The 14,470-nt window shown below is 35.7% G+C and overlaps 2 protein-coding genes across 2 annotated transcripts; one reads left to right on the forward strand and one right to left on the reverse strand.

Moving 5' to 3' along the window:
* The first annotated feature begins 1,345 nt into the window (after nucleotides 1–1,345).
* Nucleotides 1,346–11,116, forward strand: LOC105976206 (Small GTP-binding protein). Its single transcript, XM_013001488.2, has 22 exons — nucleotides 1,346–1,850; nucleotides 1,977–2,153; nucleotides 2,898–2,984; nucleotides 3,516–3,572; nucleotides 3,767–3,832; nucleotides 4,575–4,637; nucleotides 4,752–4,796; nucleotides 4,993–5,093; nucleotides 5,469–5,565; nucleotides 6,440–6,511; nucleotides 6,947–7,101; nucleotides 7,192–7,249; nucleotides 8,117–8,197; nucleotides 8,286–8,372; nucleotides 8,854–8,925; nucleotides 9,014–9,148; nucleotides 9,254–9,327; nucleotides 9,645–9,732; nucleotides 9,856–9,933; nucleotides 10,027–10,102; nucleotides 10,600–10,640; nucleotides 10,771–11,116. The coding sequence occupies exons 1-22, from the start codon at nucleotides 1,548–1,550 to the stop codon at nucleotides 10,864–10,866; spliced, it is 2,109 nt and encodes a 702-aa protein (XP_012856942.2). The 5' UTR covers nucleotides 1,346–1,547; the 3' UTR covers nucleotides 10,867–11,116.
* Nucleotides 11,117–11,287: 171 nt separating this feature from the next.
* Nucleotides 11,288–14,468, reverse strand: LOC105976205 (putative late blight resistance protein homolog R1A-3). Its single transcript, XM_013001487.2, has one exon. The coding sequence runs from the start codon at nucleotides 14,311–14,313 to the stop codon at nucleotides 11,572–11,574; it is 2,742 nt and encodes a 913-aa protein (XP_012856941.2). The 5' UTR covers nucleotides 14,314–14,468; the 3' UTR covers nucleotides 11,288–11,571.
* Nucleotides 14,469–14,470: the final 2 nt, after the last annotated feature.

The following is a 14,470-nucleotide window of genomic DNA, read 5'->3' on the forward strand; positions in this document are numbered from 1 at the left end:
TATATGTAGCGTGAATTAACAAAAAGGAAAAATAAATTTTTTTTTCGTAATTTTCAATATGATGTAGGATTTGTTTTTTAATAATATTGTAAAAATTATAGTACACCATAGTATATCATAGTGTACCATAGTATTTTTAAAATTTGCTGAATTATTTAACAATTTTGTTTCCCATAATTTCCAATAAAATATAAAAAATAAGGAAAAAAACTGTTTATAATAATGTAGAAAATGTTAGAGTGAAAATTGAAAAAATAAAGATGAGTGAAAGGGCATTAGCGGAATAAATTTTATAAAGGATGTGAAGCAAATATTTGTTGAGTTTGTCATTTAGTTCTAATTAGTTTTATCACTAGGGACTTATATCTTAAGACCCCTTACTTTTATTGTTTTCATTACGTCAATTGGTTAGAACATCAAATGCCTAAAGAAAATCAATTTTTATATTTAATATTATGGAGTAGATATTTAACTAAAAAGATAGGAGAAAATCTACAAATAAATATTCTAATGTTTGGTTTATCTCCATGGCAGAAATAGATGGTTGAATTAGTTTTTGGATTGATGTAATTGACACTAATCTCGTACTTGTCTAAGAAATCATAAAAGAAATGGAAGTTTGTGAGCAATAAAAGAAAAAAAAATGCTGCCCCTATTCAAATCTCTCACATAACAGGTAGCAGGTCACTTTTCTAACAAAAAAATAAATTAGGGTGCAAAGTGGCAAGCAAAATGTAATTAGATGGTGCATTTTGTAAATTTTCTAATTTTATGATGCAAAGTGCCAATGACATGTAATTTAAGGGTGCAAAGTGCCAAATACCCAAAGAATTATTGGGACCCCTTAAATAATTCCCAAAAATAACATCGAAATAAATATTTGTCAATCTTTAATTCCAAAACTTGACGAATTTCCTCAATCTTCAATATGTAAAATCAAGCGCCAACAAAATATAACAACAACTTATCAACTCCTAAAATATCTTATTAGACGTAAAAACTTATAAAAAAAATTTAAATAAATTTAGCCAAACATGGTGTTAAAGTTCTGATGTGTTTAGTTCTTCAATTGATTTTATTTGATCATCCATATACTGATATCATAATTAGCATTTAGCACGTCACTTTATTTTTTTATTCAATATTTATTTATTTATGAATTATTTCTAAAAAATAATTAACTACGGTACGAACTCGATAAATTAAGAACTTTTACTAAATAATAGTTTCTTTCGATCTCGATAGGATAAAAATGTGTTAAATTATTAACCCAATAATTTAGTAATTCACTCAATTAATAAAATTTCTTTAATCCAAACTGTATTACTATATTAATTTATAGAGGTTTAAGAATTTCCGAAATTTATATTTATGCGGAATGATGATAAGTTAGCCGTTGAAGGCTTGTCTTCTTTTCAATTTCCTGTGGCTGAAAAATGAAGAAACCATAGCTCTTTAAATTGGTACCAAAACTCATTCATCCACAAAAAGGCGTTACTATTCACCCCCCAACCACCCCCGCTCCGCCGCTCCTCCGCCGCACTTAAATGGCGGCAACCGCTGATTTCCGCCGCCTCGAATTCGTTTCATCCGGAAACACTCCCAACCGCCGCCCCTACGCCACTAATTTTACTGCCCCGATTTCATTTAGCGTAAACAAATTCGAATTTCAATTCCACCCTAGAAATTACTTATCCACCGGTAAATTCGATTTTTTGCACCACAAACGGCGTCGTAGTAGGTTGGGGGTCTGCTGCCAGGCCGCCGGCGCTGGTGTTCAACCCCGTTCTGCCGCTTCCGAGAAGGACCTTGCACTCACCGCTCGTGCGGGGAAAGACCGCCTATTGAAGGTACCGAATTCAATTTTGAACTATTAGGGTGTAATTGATTACTATCTCACTCAGTCGACTGTATTTTAATGGCCTAATTTATGTGCTATTCGTCTGATTGAACGCATATGTGTATCGAGATTTTAGGTGGCTTCGTCGAATATAAGGAACTTCTGCATTATAGCACACATTGACCATGGAAAATCGACACTGGCGGACAAGCTGCTCCAGATGACTGGGACGGTAGAAAACAGAGATATGAAGGAGCAGTTTCTCGATAATATGGACTTGGAGAGAGAAAGAGGCATCACCATCAAATTACAGGTCCTCTATATTTTATGTTAGAACAAAATCACTTCGTATATGTACATAAAGTATGTGCGTACTGCTTTGTTGCCAAATGCCAAATTAAGATGAATATATTGAGAAAATGGTTTATTGGTTGCGTGTTAGTCAGCACATGTATGTTGTTTATGTTTCATCATAGCATACAAAATGCATGTGACATAGTAATTCGACATGTAATAGTTGAAAAGTTATGGCTTTAACTCTTCATGTACTCAAATTAGATGCAGCCGGATTAAGTCGTTGTAGAACTTATATGGCATGAGGACTTGTATAAAGTTGTTTTATATTAACTAGGGGAATACATTTAGGAACTACTTAAGGTTACTTGTGAATCGGGAAAATTTGACACTTGAGTAGAATCTATTTTTCTTTCTTGCAAGGAATCTAATGTAAGCATGTTGCATACATTGTATCCTACGGTTGGTTTTCGTTATGCTCGCCTGCATTCTCTGACAGTGCCTTTGAAATTAAAGTCTTGCACACTTGCTTTTATGGTATATAGAAGCTACAATATCATTTTTTGTTATCTAAAATTCTCTATACTTCATTGTAATAAGTTTACTTTTCATTTTTCTCCCTGTAACTTAAAATTCCAAATTTTCTGTATGATGAGTAAAATCTAAAGTACGAACCCTCAACTGAGTCTGTTGTTTTCATTGTGATACTTTAGAAGAGTCATTATTGAGTTCTGGATTTTTTTTGTTTTTTGTTTTTGTATAGGCTGCAAGGATGCGTTTTATGTATAACAATGAACCATATTGCCTGAATCTTATTGATACACCTGGTCATGTTGACTTCTCCTATGAGGTATGTTTCTGAAACAATCAAAGAATAGTTGTCCCTCAAAATTGTTGTCTGATAAAAAATGGTGTTGATGTAAATATATTCGTACGGTTATAGATGATAAGCTAACATTTTATTTAGTCTTACAAACCATCTCACAAGAAAAAAAGATGCTCTTTCTATGCAGTTGGAATGTTTTGAACTGTGGTTATCTTTTTGATGACTCTAATTATTTAATAATTTAGCTAATATTCTGTGAGTCATGGGGTTCTATGTATTTTAAAGTTGTTTATTCTCCTTTTGACTAAAAGGAGCGTAGCAGAAGAAAGAGGAAAAACTGAAAAGAAGAGTAAAAAATAAGATTTACTAGACCAAAACAAGTTATTTATTGATTTCATGATATTCTGCTTCATGCTATATGAAGTTCCTCAGTTTCGATTGAAATTATACATGGAAGACCATATATAACCTTCCTAGTGTATCATCCATTTCCTATAGCAAATGAAAACTTTGTATTTTACTTGTTATAATATCATGATCTCGTATCAATTTTAGGTTTCACGCTCTCTTGCTGCCTGTGAGGGTGCACTTCTTGTTGTAGATGCCTCCCAGGTACTTCTGCATTCTTTTCTATTTACCGAAATCATCTTTTGCACCAGTCATGCTATTTATGGATGAGTTCGTCAATAATATGCTGTATCACATACTTCAAAATGTGATAATTATTACTCCAAATTCCCAATTGAAATATTTTTTAATCTTGTAATAGTTAGTTGTCATGATCAGGGTTTAACCTTATTTTTCAGGGAGTGGAGGCCCAAACATTGGCTAATGTTTATTTGGCCTTGGAAAACAACCTTGAAATTATTCCAGTAAGTTTCTGAACCTATAATCACTTTTGAGTACATTATTCTGTTCACATTTTACTGTTTTGAAGTATGCTAAGGGCCCTTGGGAGTTTAATTAAGTTGTAGAAACATAGCACATACTTTAGAGAAGCACACGTGTCAAAAGTGCTGATTTATCTGCATGTTTAGCATATGAACAAAATAACTGTAGTTTATGGTTAAGTAAACCATAAAAATCCAACATAATCAGAAATCAGAAGTACAATAAAATTTTGCTTTACTGAAAAATAAGGGAGGGAGGGAGTTACTTAGCAAAAAATCGTAATTCAGAATGAAAAAAAAAGAGACTGAAAAGAAAATGGTAGTTGTTTAAAGAAAAGTAATCGTAAAGGAGGATACATGGCATACTATGGAGTAAGAGTCATAACCCACTGATTCTTAATCTAATAAATAGTCGAATCTGTGGACATGTTTAGACTCATGATCCAGAATTCCGGATGTGATTTTATGTTTTTCTGGGATTTTCGGTCGGCAATGTTAGCATCTGAGTGTTTGTATTCTTGCATTGTTAAATTATCTTTGAGTGATTTTATTTATGGAGAATCGACGCAACTGGAACTTCATATAACCAGGCAACTGTAACTTAGTACGACCTATGTTGCTTATTCTTCATGATAAAACTTTATATCTGTTTCCGTCTTGTATTACTTTAAATAGTTAGCTGCTTATGGGTTTTTCAGTTGTTCGAGTCATTTCCAATCTTCAGGTTCTGAACAAGATAGATCTTCCAGGTGCTGAGCCAGAACGTGTTTGCAGAGAGATAGAAGAGGTTGGTTTATATAGATGTATTGAACTTCTCGTCATGCGATTTTTATTAATATTTTATTTTCACTGATTAAGTTTTTCTGCCTTATGATCTTGTATCCGTCTTCAATCTTCATAGGTCGTCGGTCTTGATTGTAGCGATGCAATTTACTGCTCGGCAAAGGTTGGTACTTTTTCCCCAATTTCTCCTTGCCCGTTAATATATTCTAAAGTAAATGTAAACCATGTAAATTCAAACCATATTTTATCTAGCCTTTTATGTTTTAATATCCTTATGATAAAGTGGAAAGTGACTTGTGATTTTGTAATTAGAAATTCGATGTAGCAAATGTATTAATATCAAAGATTTGGTTTTGTAGGAAGGAATAGGTATCAACGAAATCCTAAATGCAATAGTTCAAAAGATCCCCCCACCTAAGGATAATGCAGAAAAGCCCTTGAGGGCTCTCATATTTGATAGGTATCTGATCTAGGTACTATGATCAAACTCCTTAAAGTTAACTTTGCATATCTATATGAATATATACTCGTGTTATATTCTTGCAGGATCTTACAGTATCAAACTTCTTAAAGTTATGCATATTTGTTTATATGTTATTTCATGTTTTGACATATTTGATCTTTTCCTTGTAATGGTGTCTTTGCTTGCTTTGATCTTATTTTTCTGCGAAAGAAATTCTCATTTTTCTGAAGCAAATTTTCCATATTGATTATTGAAATTCTATGTAAGCTCATATATGAATTTGTAACTCTCGAAGAACGCTGATGTTTTCTTGCTTAGGTTATGCATCACTTTAGGGCTACTGATTGCATTTGGTTTCAAATTGTTTTGCAGTTACTATGATGCTTACCGAGGTGTCATTGTATATTTCCGACTTATTGATGGGACGTTAAAGAAAGGTGACAGGATAATGTTTATGGCCAGTCAAAAGGTACAGCAATATGGCCTTGTAACAGTTTCATGACCACATTTTGTTCATTGGTATTTCTTTGAGCAATTTCCAATGTTCCAGTTTTGCAGATATTTTCATATCTTGAAAGGACATAGATAAATACATAAATATATAGATGTGTAGATGTTCCTTCTTATATCCAAAACTCTTATGTCACTATACTTACTAATTACAAGTTTTCTTTCATGGGGGTATAGTTATCACCTTTTAAGCGGTAATTATTTTTCTTTTAGATCGTACCTGGATTCGTTGGGTCACGTAGAAGCTACACTCGGTGAAATACACTAGGTGGTTTTACACCATAGATTTACACACAATCACACACAAATACATGTGGATGTGTGCAAAGTGGGTAGTTATCAATACTAGTGTAAGGTGAAATTTTACCCGGTGAAGTTAACTGGGTGTAGCATCAAACAAACCGTATTATTGGTACATTATCTGCCAATTTTTTTTCTTAAGTTGGGAAATTTGATTTTAAAACATATAGGGCTGTCGATGGGTTGAACTCACAAACTAAGTTTAACATTTAAAATTCCCATCCAATTACTGTCCTTGAAATCTGAGTATGATTGTAGATCCAATCTGATCAATGTATGTCGATTCTGAGTCTTTAAGTGGAACACAGCTGATCAATGTATGATGATAATTGATAGTGGGTCCGATTCGAATTTTGTTTTAACAAGATTTGTGCGGACATATTTAAAATTGGTGAGGTTTTATGAATATCAGTAGTAAGATTTAGGTCCAAAAAGGGGTTTTATAAGATCTGCTAAAAACTGTAATTAGGTATATAAGATGTAATCTTTTTTTTATAATCCCCGTTTACTAACCTGGGAATTTTAAAATGCAGGATTATTATGCAGATGAAGTTGGATTTTTATCTCCCAACCAGTTGCAGGTTGATCAGTTATATGCTGGAGAGGTGGGAACACTCTCTAAACCTGGCTTTGTACTAAGTGAATATTTTTATTTTGGTTGTCGAGGATTGGGCCTTTACAGTTGTTCACTGTTTTGGTTTCACTATTCAGCCTCAAAGTTCTAATTTCCAGGGTGAACAATCTAAACTATGTTAATATTTTATCCTTGCTGTCACACAGTCCTCAAAAAACTCGAGAGAAATAATTAAAATGATATATTCACACGTCGTGGTTAAAGGAGTTTTTCGGTGAAGGACTAGAAGGTTTCTTATCTAGGTTAAAAAAGAAACCGCTCATCCTATTGCGTAATATAAATAGTGATGAACATGTTATGTTAGTCACCATTTATTACTTTTCTTTGTGCATTTCCATTTCTTCGTAAGTCATTCTGTGTTTATTCTGTGTTACCTGCAGTATTTACAAGTTTCAGTAATTTTTAGGTAGGTTATCTTTCAGCTTCCATACGATCAGTGGCAGATGCTAGGGTTGGTGATACTATTACACATCACGGTAGAAAGGCAGAAAAATCGCTTCCCGGATATAAGGAGGTTACACCGATGGTTTTCTGTGGCTTGTTTCCTGTTGATGCTGACCAGTATATATCTGTTTCATCTTCTTCTTTTGTTCTTCACTAAATGTACCGATGAAAGCGGTGAATTAAAATGTTTGTTGAACCTTTTTGTAGGTTCCAAGAGTTGCGTGATGCTTTAGAGAAATTGCAACTTAATGATGCTGCTCTAAAGGTAGGAGTACTTCTCTTAGTGGCTTTTTCTTTACATGGTTGCCTCAACTCCAAATTCATTACCGCCGTCGTCCACAAACTTATAGGGTACCTACAAAATATTAAGAAATATTAGTATATTGAAAATTCTGAATCGTATGATAAAAAAACAACTACAGTACTTAATTAATACTAATGAAATTTACCTTGTAATATTTGTATTTTGCTAGCATTTCTCTGGATGGAAGCGTCAATTTATCGAAATTCTTCGTAAAAATAAAGGATTTAAGAGGAAGAATTAATCGCCCATGTCTACTCATAGAACTTGAGAAGAAAATAGGTGGAGGAATCATGGAAAGAAGAAATTTAGAGGAAAAAAGGATGGGTTAGCTAATAATCTAATATGGAAATTGGATTACACTAGTTGAGAAATGATTTCACCAATATGAAATGACTTGTGTATGAGAATTGAAATTCTTGAGAGAATTAAGACTTCAGAAAGTTGAGAGCTTAAAGAAAATTATTGTGAATTGGTGAAAAAAATGGTTAAAAGTATTAAAGGTGGTTTTAATGAATTTAGGAAATGAACTAAAATAATATCGCGCCAGTTAACTGCAGGTTCAAACCATCCCACCGGTTCATCATATGAGCAATGGTCATTAAATCGTGGCCGTTGATTTGTAATGGACATTTTTTTTACTATCCAAGGTCTTAGATAGTGACGCTGAATGCAACAAAAATACAATACCTTTACTAGATACATTCTGCAAATTTATAGTGCGTGCATTATTCTCTGGAGATAGCATCAGTTTTAAGTTTCCATCGCTTGGCAACTCATCTGATTGATATACTTAATGGGAAAAATTTACCAACTGCAATTTTTTTACAGTTTGAGCCAGAGACCTCAAGTGCCATGGGATTTGGCTTTAGATGTGGGTTTCTTGGTCTTCTTCATATGGAAATTGTTCAGGTTGGAATTTTTTTTAACTTTTTTTTGACTTTCAGTCTTCGTTATAATTTCTAGCATTTCCCGAATCATGATAACTTCTGTTTTGCAGGAAAGACTGGAACGCGAGTACAATTTGAGTCTGATAACCACAGCCCCAAGTGTGGTTTACAAAGTCATTTGCGTAAATGGTGATACTGTAATTTCTTCTAATCCTATTCTCGTTAAATTTATTAATTTTGCATTTAGATTCTTGAGTGCAGACTCTACGTTAGACACGGATCATGGACACTGTTAACTGGTTATTTCCAATATTTTTTTTGCTGAGGGATGCATTGGTTACAATTAGAAGCCGAGTTCATAAATTCATCTTCATGTAATTTGCAAATATATGAACTGAATATTACTGGAGTTTATTTTCTCGAGAGAATGCTTTATAAGTTTGTGCTGATTGTTAAGTTGCTGAATAGATAAGCGAGAATATAACGACGTCTGACCTAATCAGCAGCTATCAGAAGTCTGAAAATAGTTCAGTACTTCAAGTTGTTTTCTTTGTTGGTTGTTCTAACCATTTCTACATCATTTATTCTTCTGTATGCATTGATTTGATCGTGTGCCACTGGTTCAATAAGACATTGTTTGTACATCATTTCCTTCATCTGTATGTTTTTCTTATCTAGGTTCAATGTTCGAATCCATCCTTACTTCCTGAAGCTGGAATCCGAAAGTCAATTGAAGAGCCATATGTTAAGGTTGTCTAGCGTAGCTCGCCTTTTATTCGACCTACAGCACAATTTTCTTTTTACTGCTTGATGATGTAAATAAATGTTTCATGTACAGATTGAGTTGCTCACGCCAAAAGAATACATTGGTGCACTTATGGAGCTTGCCCAGGATCGGAGAGGTGAATTTAAAGAACTTAAGTTCATTACTGAGATCAGAGCATCGATTATCTACGAGTTACCCCTGGCTGAGGTATTACTTTACGAGGCTGATAAATAGCTTTTCGTTGAAAGTTATAGGAAGTAGTACATTATATCCGATCTGCCAATCATAATCAAGAAATTTGTTTGTATGTAGATGGTAGGCGACTTCTTTGATCAGCTAAAGTCTAGGAGTAAAGGCTATGCTAGCATGGAGTATTCCTTTATTGGGTAAGTCCATCAAATCTACCTTATGACTGTTATTGTATGAATTCTTAGAAAAACGAAAATTGTTGTTATTTTTGTCATCAAACAGATATCGTTCGTTTAATATGTTCTAGAACAAGGCGAGTGTTGTCCGGATAAATTACCCCCGTTTACTTTTCTGTATAATCGTTCGGCTCCATGATATTTTGTATGATTTTATTTGGTTCTTCCGTTAGAATGTTTTCGGTAACCATGGTTTTCCCCTTGGAGACTCTTTATAAAAAATCGTAAACGAGAATCTCTTGTATGTTACACTAAGTTTGTTTGAATTTCATCGACAGGTACAAACAGAGCGACTTGATAAAGCTTGACATTCAAATCAATGGGGAACCGGTGGAGCCTTTATCAACTATAGTGCACAAAGACAAGGTTCCGTTGACTTCTTCATTTGACTCATCTCGGTCAACCTCGCTTATGTTTATTTAGACTCCGGTTCACACTTGTGTTCCTCTTTGTAAGCTGAAATGAAAACATTTTTCCCCCCTTCATCAGTCTTATGCTATTGGAAGGGCGCTTACTCAAAAACTGAAGGAACTAATACCCAGACAAATGTTTAAAGTGCCAATTCAGGTAAGCTTCACACATTTCTATACCCGCGCTATATCTTCAAGCTGGAAAAGCTCTCACATTAGACACTTTTGTCTTTTCCCGATTGACTGACAGGCATGCATAGGCACCAAAGTGATTGCTAGTGAAGCTTTGTCTGCAATCAGGAAGGATGTTACTGCCAAATGCTACGGTGAGATTCTCACTCCTAAGGCCTCGTTTGGTTCCTAATATAAAATTAGCCCAGATAAGATTAAATAATCTAATGAAAACCCAATTGTATTATTCGACCATAGGAGGTCAAATGAATAATCTCCCTAAAAGGCAACGTAAGCCCATGATAAAATAATATTTCCAGGTCGACCCTGAAAATTATTGGGTTTACGAAACATCAAACAAAGTCCAATTATTTAGTTAATCTTGGTTAATGTCCCCAGCCAAACGAGGCCTTAATGTATATGAGCTGTTCCCCTTGATCATGTACTTGTAAAATATACGATAGCATTTTAATGATCTTTTCCATCTCTGGACATTGTGCCTTCCTAATGAGGTTTTTTTTTTCTTTTTTTTTCAATTGACAATTTTAATTGAGGTACTTTCTTCTTTGATACAACACGATTAGAATGTTTCGTCTATTTTTCACTTTCAAGTTTTTGTATGTAATCGGCTTTTCCTTGGTCTCTCATGTAGGTGGAGACATCACAAGAAAAAAGAAGCTACTGAAGAAACAGGTGAACTATATTTGCTGTACACACACACACACACACACACACACACACACATATCTACTTATTTATTAACACAACAATTTATGCATTACTTTGTTTGACCTTTTGTTTTGTTTGTTATACACCAAAATAGGCCGAGGGAAAGAAAAGAATGAAGGCAATCGGTAAGGTTGATGTACCCCAAGAAGCATTTATGGCTGTATTGAAACTGGAAAAAGAGGTACTGTAATTTGCACCCGTAAATAGAAGAAAAAAAGATGTAAGTTATATCAAACCAATTTTTCTTCGATGAAAAAAAGACGAATCTATACACCGAAAAAGGGTAGAAGCTCTAACTCCTGTATCTCGGTCTTACGGGAAGAAATATTTAAATGGGGTGTTGTAAAAATTGATAATTGACCTCGAGAAAGAGTACGATCATGTACTTGTGCTCGTTGGTTGGATTCTGTTAATAAAATCACGCGATTGTCCAGTTTTGTACATCATTTTGTTCTGTATTTGTGAAACATTGGATTCTGCGTTGATCAAATTATTTTGCATGCTTATTTCGGTAATCTTAGTACCATAAAATACGGATTCTTGCTAGTTGAATATTTTGTAGTTTGTCTTTCCAATAATCCGATTCATTATGTAAAAACGCGAATAGTTCATACTACTAAACAAAAGAATAGTTCATTAAAACATGTAAAAAACAATAATGGGAGGGAACAAAAAAATCATCGTTCCTTTGCATCTTTGTGCTTGGAATGCAAACAGAAAATAGTGCGTTTTGCTAAAACAAAGACGCGTATAAGATGAGATAACGTCCATATTGAAACAAAACATTGAATTCGATCAGATCTCGATATGACATATTGTAGTCGAGCGTTTGTTGAGCCGACTCATGAATACGATCATCATCAACAAAATATAGAACTATGGAAATATGATCATATTACTGAACGAAACGAACCTGAAGGGCATCATTGCCCAAACTTTCTTGTTCCTCTTGAATCCGTTTGGCCGATTCCACGAGATATTTGTTCCTCATCTCGACCTCAATCAATTCAAGCGTTGCGATTTCTCCAATGCCGTCTGGAATCTCTCTCAGATACCGACAACGACGAATCACCAGCCACTTTAGATTCGGGAAGTGGCTGCTTTCGGTTATCCAATTTCGAAGATCCGATTCCTCGATCATCAAAAAATTCAGCTCGAGAAATTCTCCTTCAATCGTTTCCCACGTGTCGCCTACGCAGGCCGATTCTCTCAGTTTAAGCACTTGAAGATTAGGCAACGAACCAACGATTGTCATATCTTTCCAAGGCAGTCTCCATCCACTCAACGTCAATTTCCTTAGTTTCATAGGAAAAACGGGAAAATGAAGCTTCACCGGAGAAGGAAAATCGGATTCTACCACAAATTTCAACTTTTCGAGTTGATGAAGATACACAAGATTCTCGAGACAATAGTGTTCTATATCTTCATAAGGTTTATCGCTCGTACAAAAAGCAAGTCCTAGTTTCTTGAGGTTCGGGATCATTTTTATGATCCTTTCAACACATACGAAATTCGTTAATGACGAAAGGGTTTGCAGATTCTCTAAACCACAAGTTGCCGATCCTTCTGGGTCGGGCAATTGTCCAATGTAGAAGCAAAAAATATGCCTTAGTTTAGGCATCCTCCAAATGTCCAAAGGCAAATTAGTGATGCAATAAGATCTCCTCGATAATGTCTTCCTCGGGCGGATAACTAATGTTTCAAGATTCTTAAGGTTTGTTATGGTTGTCGGAATCTTTGTCGGATAGTCTAAAGCAAGGTACCGTAAATGAAACAACTCGAACAACTGATTAGGCAGTGGCACAAACTCTGAGTAGATATAAGAATTATCGACATCCAACACCCTCAACAATCTAAATTTTAGTGACGAATCTATTGAACTCCCGGATCTTTGATCGAAGTACATAATAGTACGGACAATGCTTGAACGGTAACGAAGATTCGAATAAGAAGTACTCACACGGCGCAAATATTTTACGCTCTCTAAGAAAACGTGCTTATCCACGACTTGCACAAAAAAACTCTCTTGTTGGGCTTTTCTTATGCATAAGTCCCGCACGAGATCGTGGACGCTACAACTCTTGATCCGGCCGTTGGATTTTGTCCCGGTGACCAAAACAAGACTTCTCTTGACGAGATCCAACAAGTACTCTTCGGCAATCTCTTCGAGACTTTTACGTCCAATATCCGGTGGGGGCTTCAAGAAACCCTCGGCTACCCATAATTTGACGAGTTTCGAAACATGGATCTCGTAATCCTCCGGAAAACCTCCCATGTACAAGAAACACGGCCTTAGATGATGTGGCAAGTGGGTGTAACTCAACGACAATATCTTCTCAAATTGGCCGTTGTTGTTCGTGGCAAAAGCCGAGCTCACGTTTCTCATGATTTCACTCCACGAAGCGCGAGTCCTACTTATAGTGGATAGGATCCCTCCGATCACAACAATCGCGAGGGGTAGTCCTCTACAATTTCTGGCAATCTCCTTTCCAATTCTCTCCAGCTCGTGGGGGCAATCCTGGCCCGCGAATACCTTCTTCTGAAGGAGGCTCCAACTTCGATCCGTGTCCATGAAGTGCATCTCGTGAAGAGGGGTAAAAGGGTCCGGATAAGATGCCACATCCAATAGCCTTGTAGTCAACACGATTCGACTCCCGTTGTCGTCGTCGGGGAACATGTTCCTTATATCATCCCATGCCTTTGTACTCCACACGTCATCCATTACTATCAAATATCTCCTACCCTTTAAGCTCTTATACACTTTTTCCGCCATCAATGACATATCCAATTGCCTGCGTTTCTGCGATTCATTGTCATCTTCAGATATTTGCTCCTCCGATTCAATGTTATCTTCTTCAGACCTTTGCTGCTTCGATTCGTTGCTGTCTTCAGATCTTTCTTGGTTGATGAATGTTTTCATGGATACCAAGAGGGCCGAAAGAATTCTTGTCGGACTATAGTCATGTGATACAGAAACCCAAACACGAATGTCAAAGCGTTGCACCATTAGTTGATCATCGTAAGCGTTTCTAGCAAGAGTTGTCTTACCAATACCACCCATACCTATGATAGGAATGACTTGGAGTTTCGATGATTCTCCACAAAGACGAGTCTTAATTTCCATCAAGTCATCGTCGAAACCAACCATATCACCCGCCGTGGTTACAGTTCTTGATGAAGAACCGGGATACGAAGAATCATCGAGCGGAGAATCCTCCATGTTGGAGGTGTTCTTGATTTCCATCGTCGCTTGAGCTATAGACTCTATTTCGTCTATTACTTTTTTCAAGTCGAGAAGCTGATTATTGTACATAGTACGGTTAGTGCCCCTTATACATGGCATGAACTTACATTTCGATGGTTGGATATTCGACTCGATCACCAAACCGTGACGTGCCCGAATTTGTTCGGACATGAAGTGTTCGATGATATCTTCTGCTTCATTAGCTACATCAGCAATTCTCCCTTCCAATCTTTCGGCTTTCTCGACAACATCGTCGAGAAACGCTTGCAAGGAAGTAATGTTTTCGTGGATAAGTGTGATTTGCTGTTTTTCTTGAGGTGAAATGGTGTATTGATCATGATTCAGGATTTGGTCTATGGTTTGTGCAAGTGAAACTAGAGCAGCATAAGCCATTTCTCACCATACAAAGAAGAATTGGCTTGCTTAGAGAGAGAGAGAGAGAGAGAGAGAGAGAGAGAGAGAGAATGGTTGATAAATATCCAAGTTTCTCACAATTGCTATGAAGCCATTATTATCACTATTCAGAAAAAAAAAAAAAAAAAAAAAAAAA

This window comes from Erythranthe guttata, chromosome 12, assembly GCF_056151865.1.
Source record: "Erythranthe guttata isolate IM_541 chromosome 12, IM_541, whole genome shotgun sequence".
NCBI lineage: Eukaryota > Viridiplantae > Streptophyta > Magnoliopsida > Lamiales > Phrymaceae > Erythranthe > Erythranthe guttata.

Bases quoted from the DNA above. Each gene is read 5' to 3' on its own strand.
- LOC105976205 (XM_013001487.2), bottom strand. From the start codon at position 14,313: ATGGCTTATGCTGCTCTAGTTTCACTTGCACAAACCATAGACCAAATC.
- LOC105976206 (XM_013001488.2), top strand. From the start codon at position 1,548: ATGGCGGCAACCGCTGATTTCCGCCGCCTCGAATTCGTTTCATCCGGA. The intron at 3,573-3,766 runs GTACTTCTGCAT...CTTATTTTTCAG, and splicing joins TTGTTGTAGATGCCTCCCAG to GGAGTGGAGGCCCAAACATT. The intron at 9,149-9,253 runs GTATTACTTTAC...GTTTGTATGTAG, and splicing joins ACGAGTTACCCCTGGCTGAG to ATGGTAGGCGACTTCTTTGA.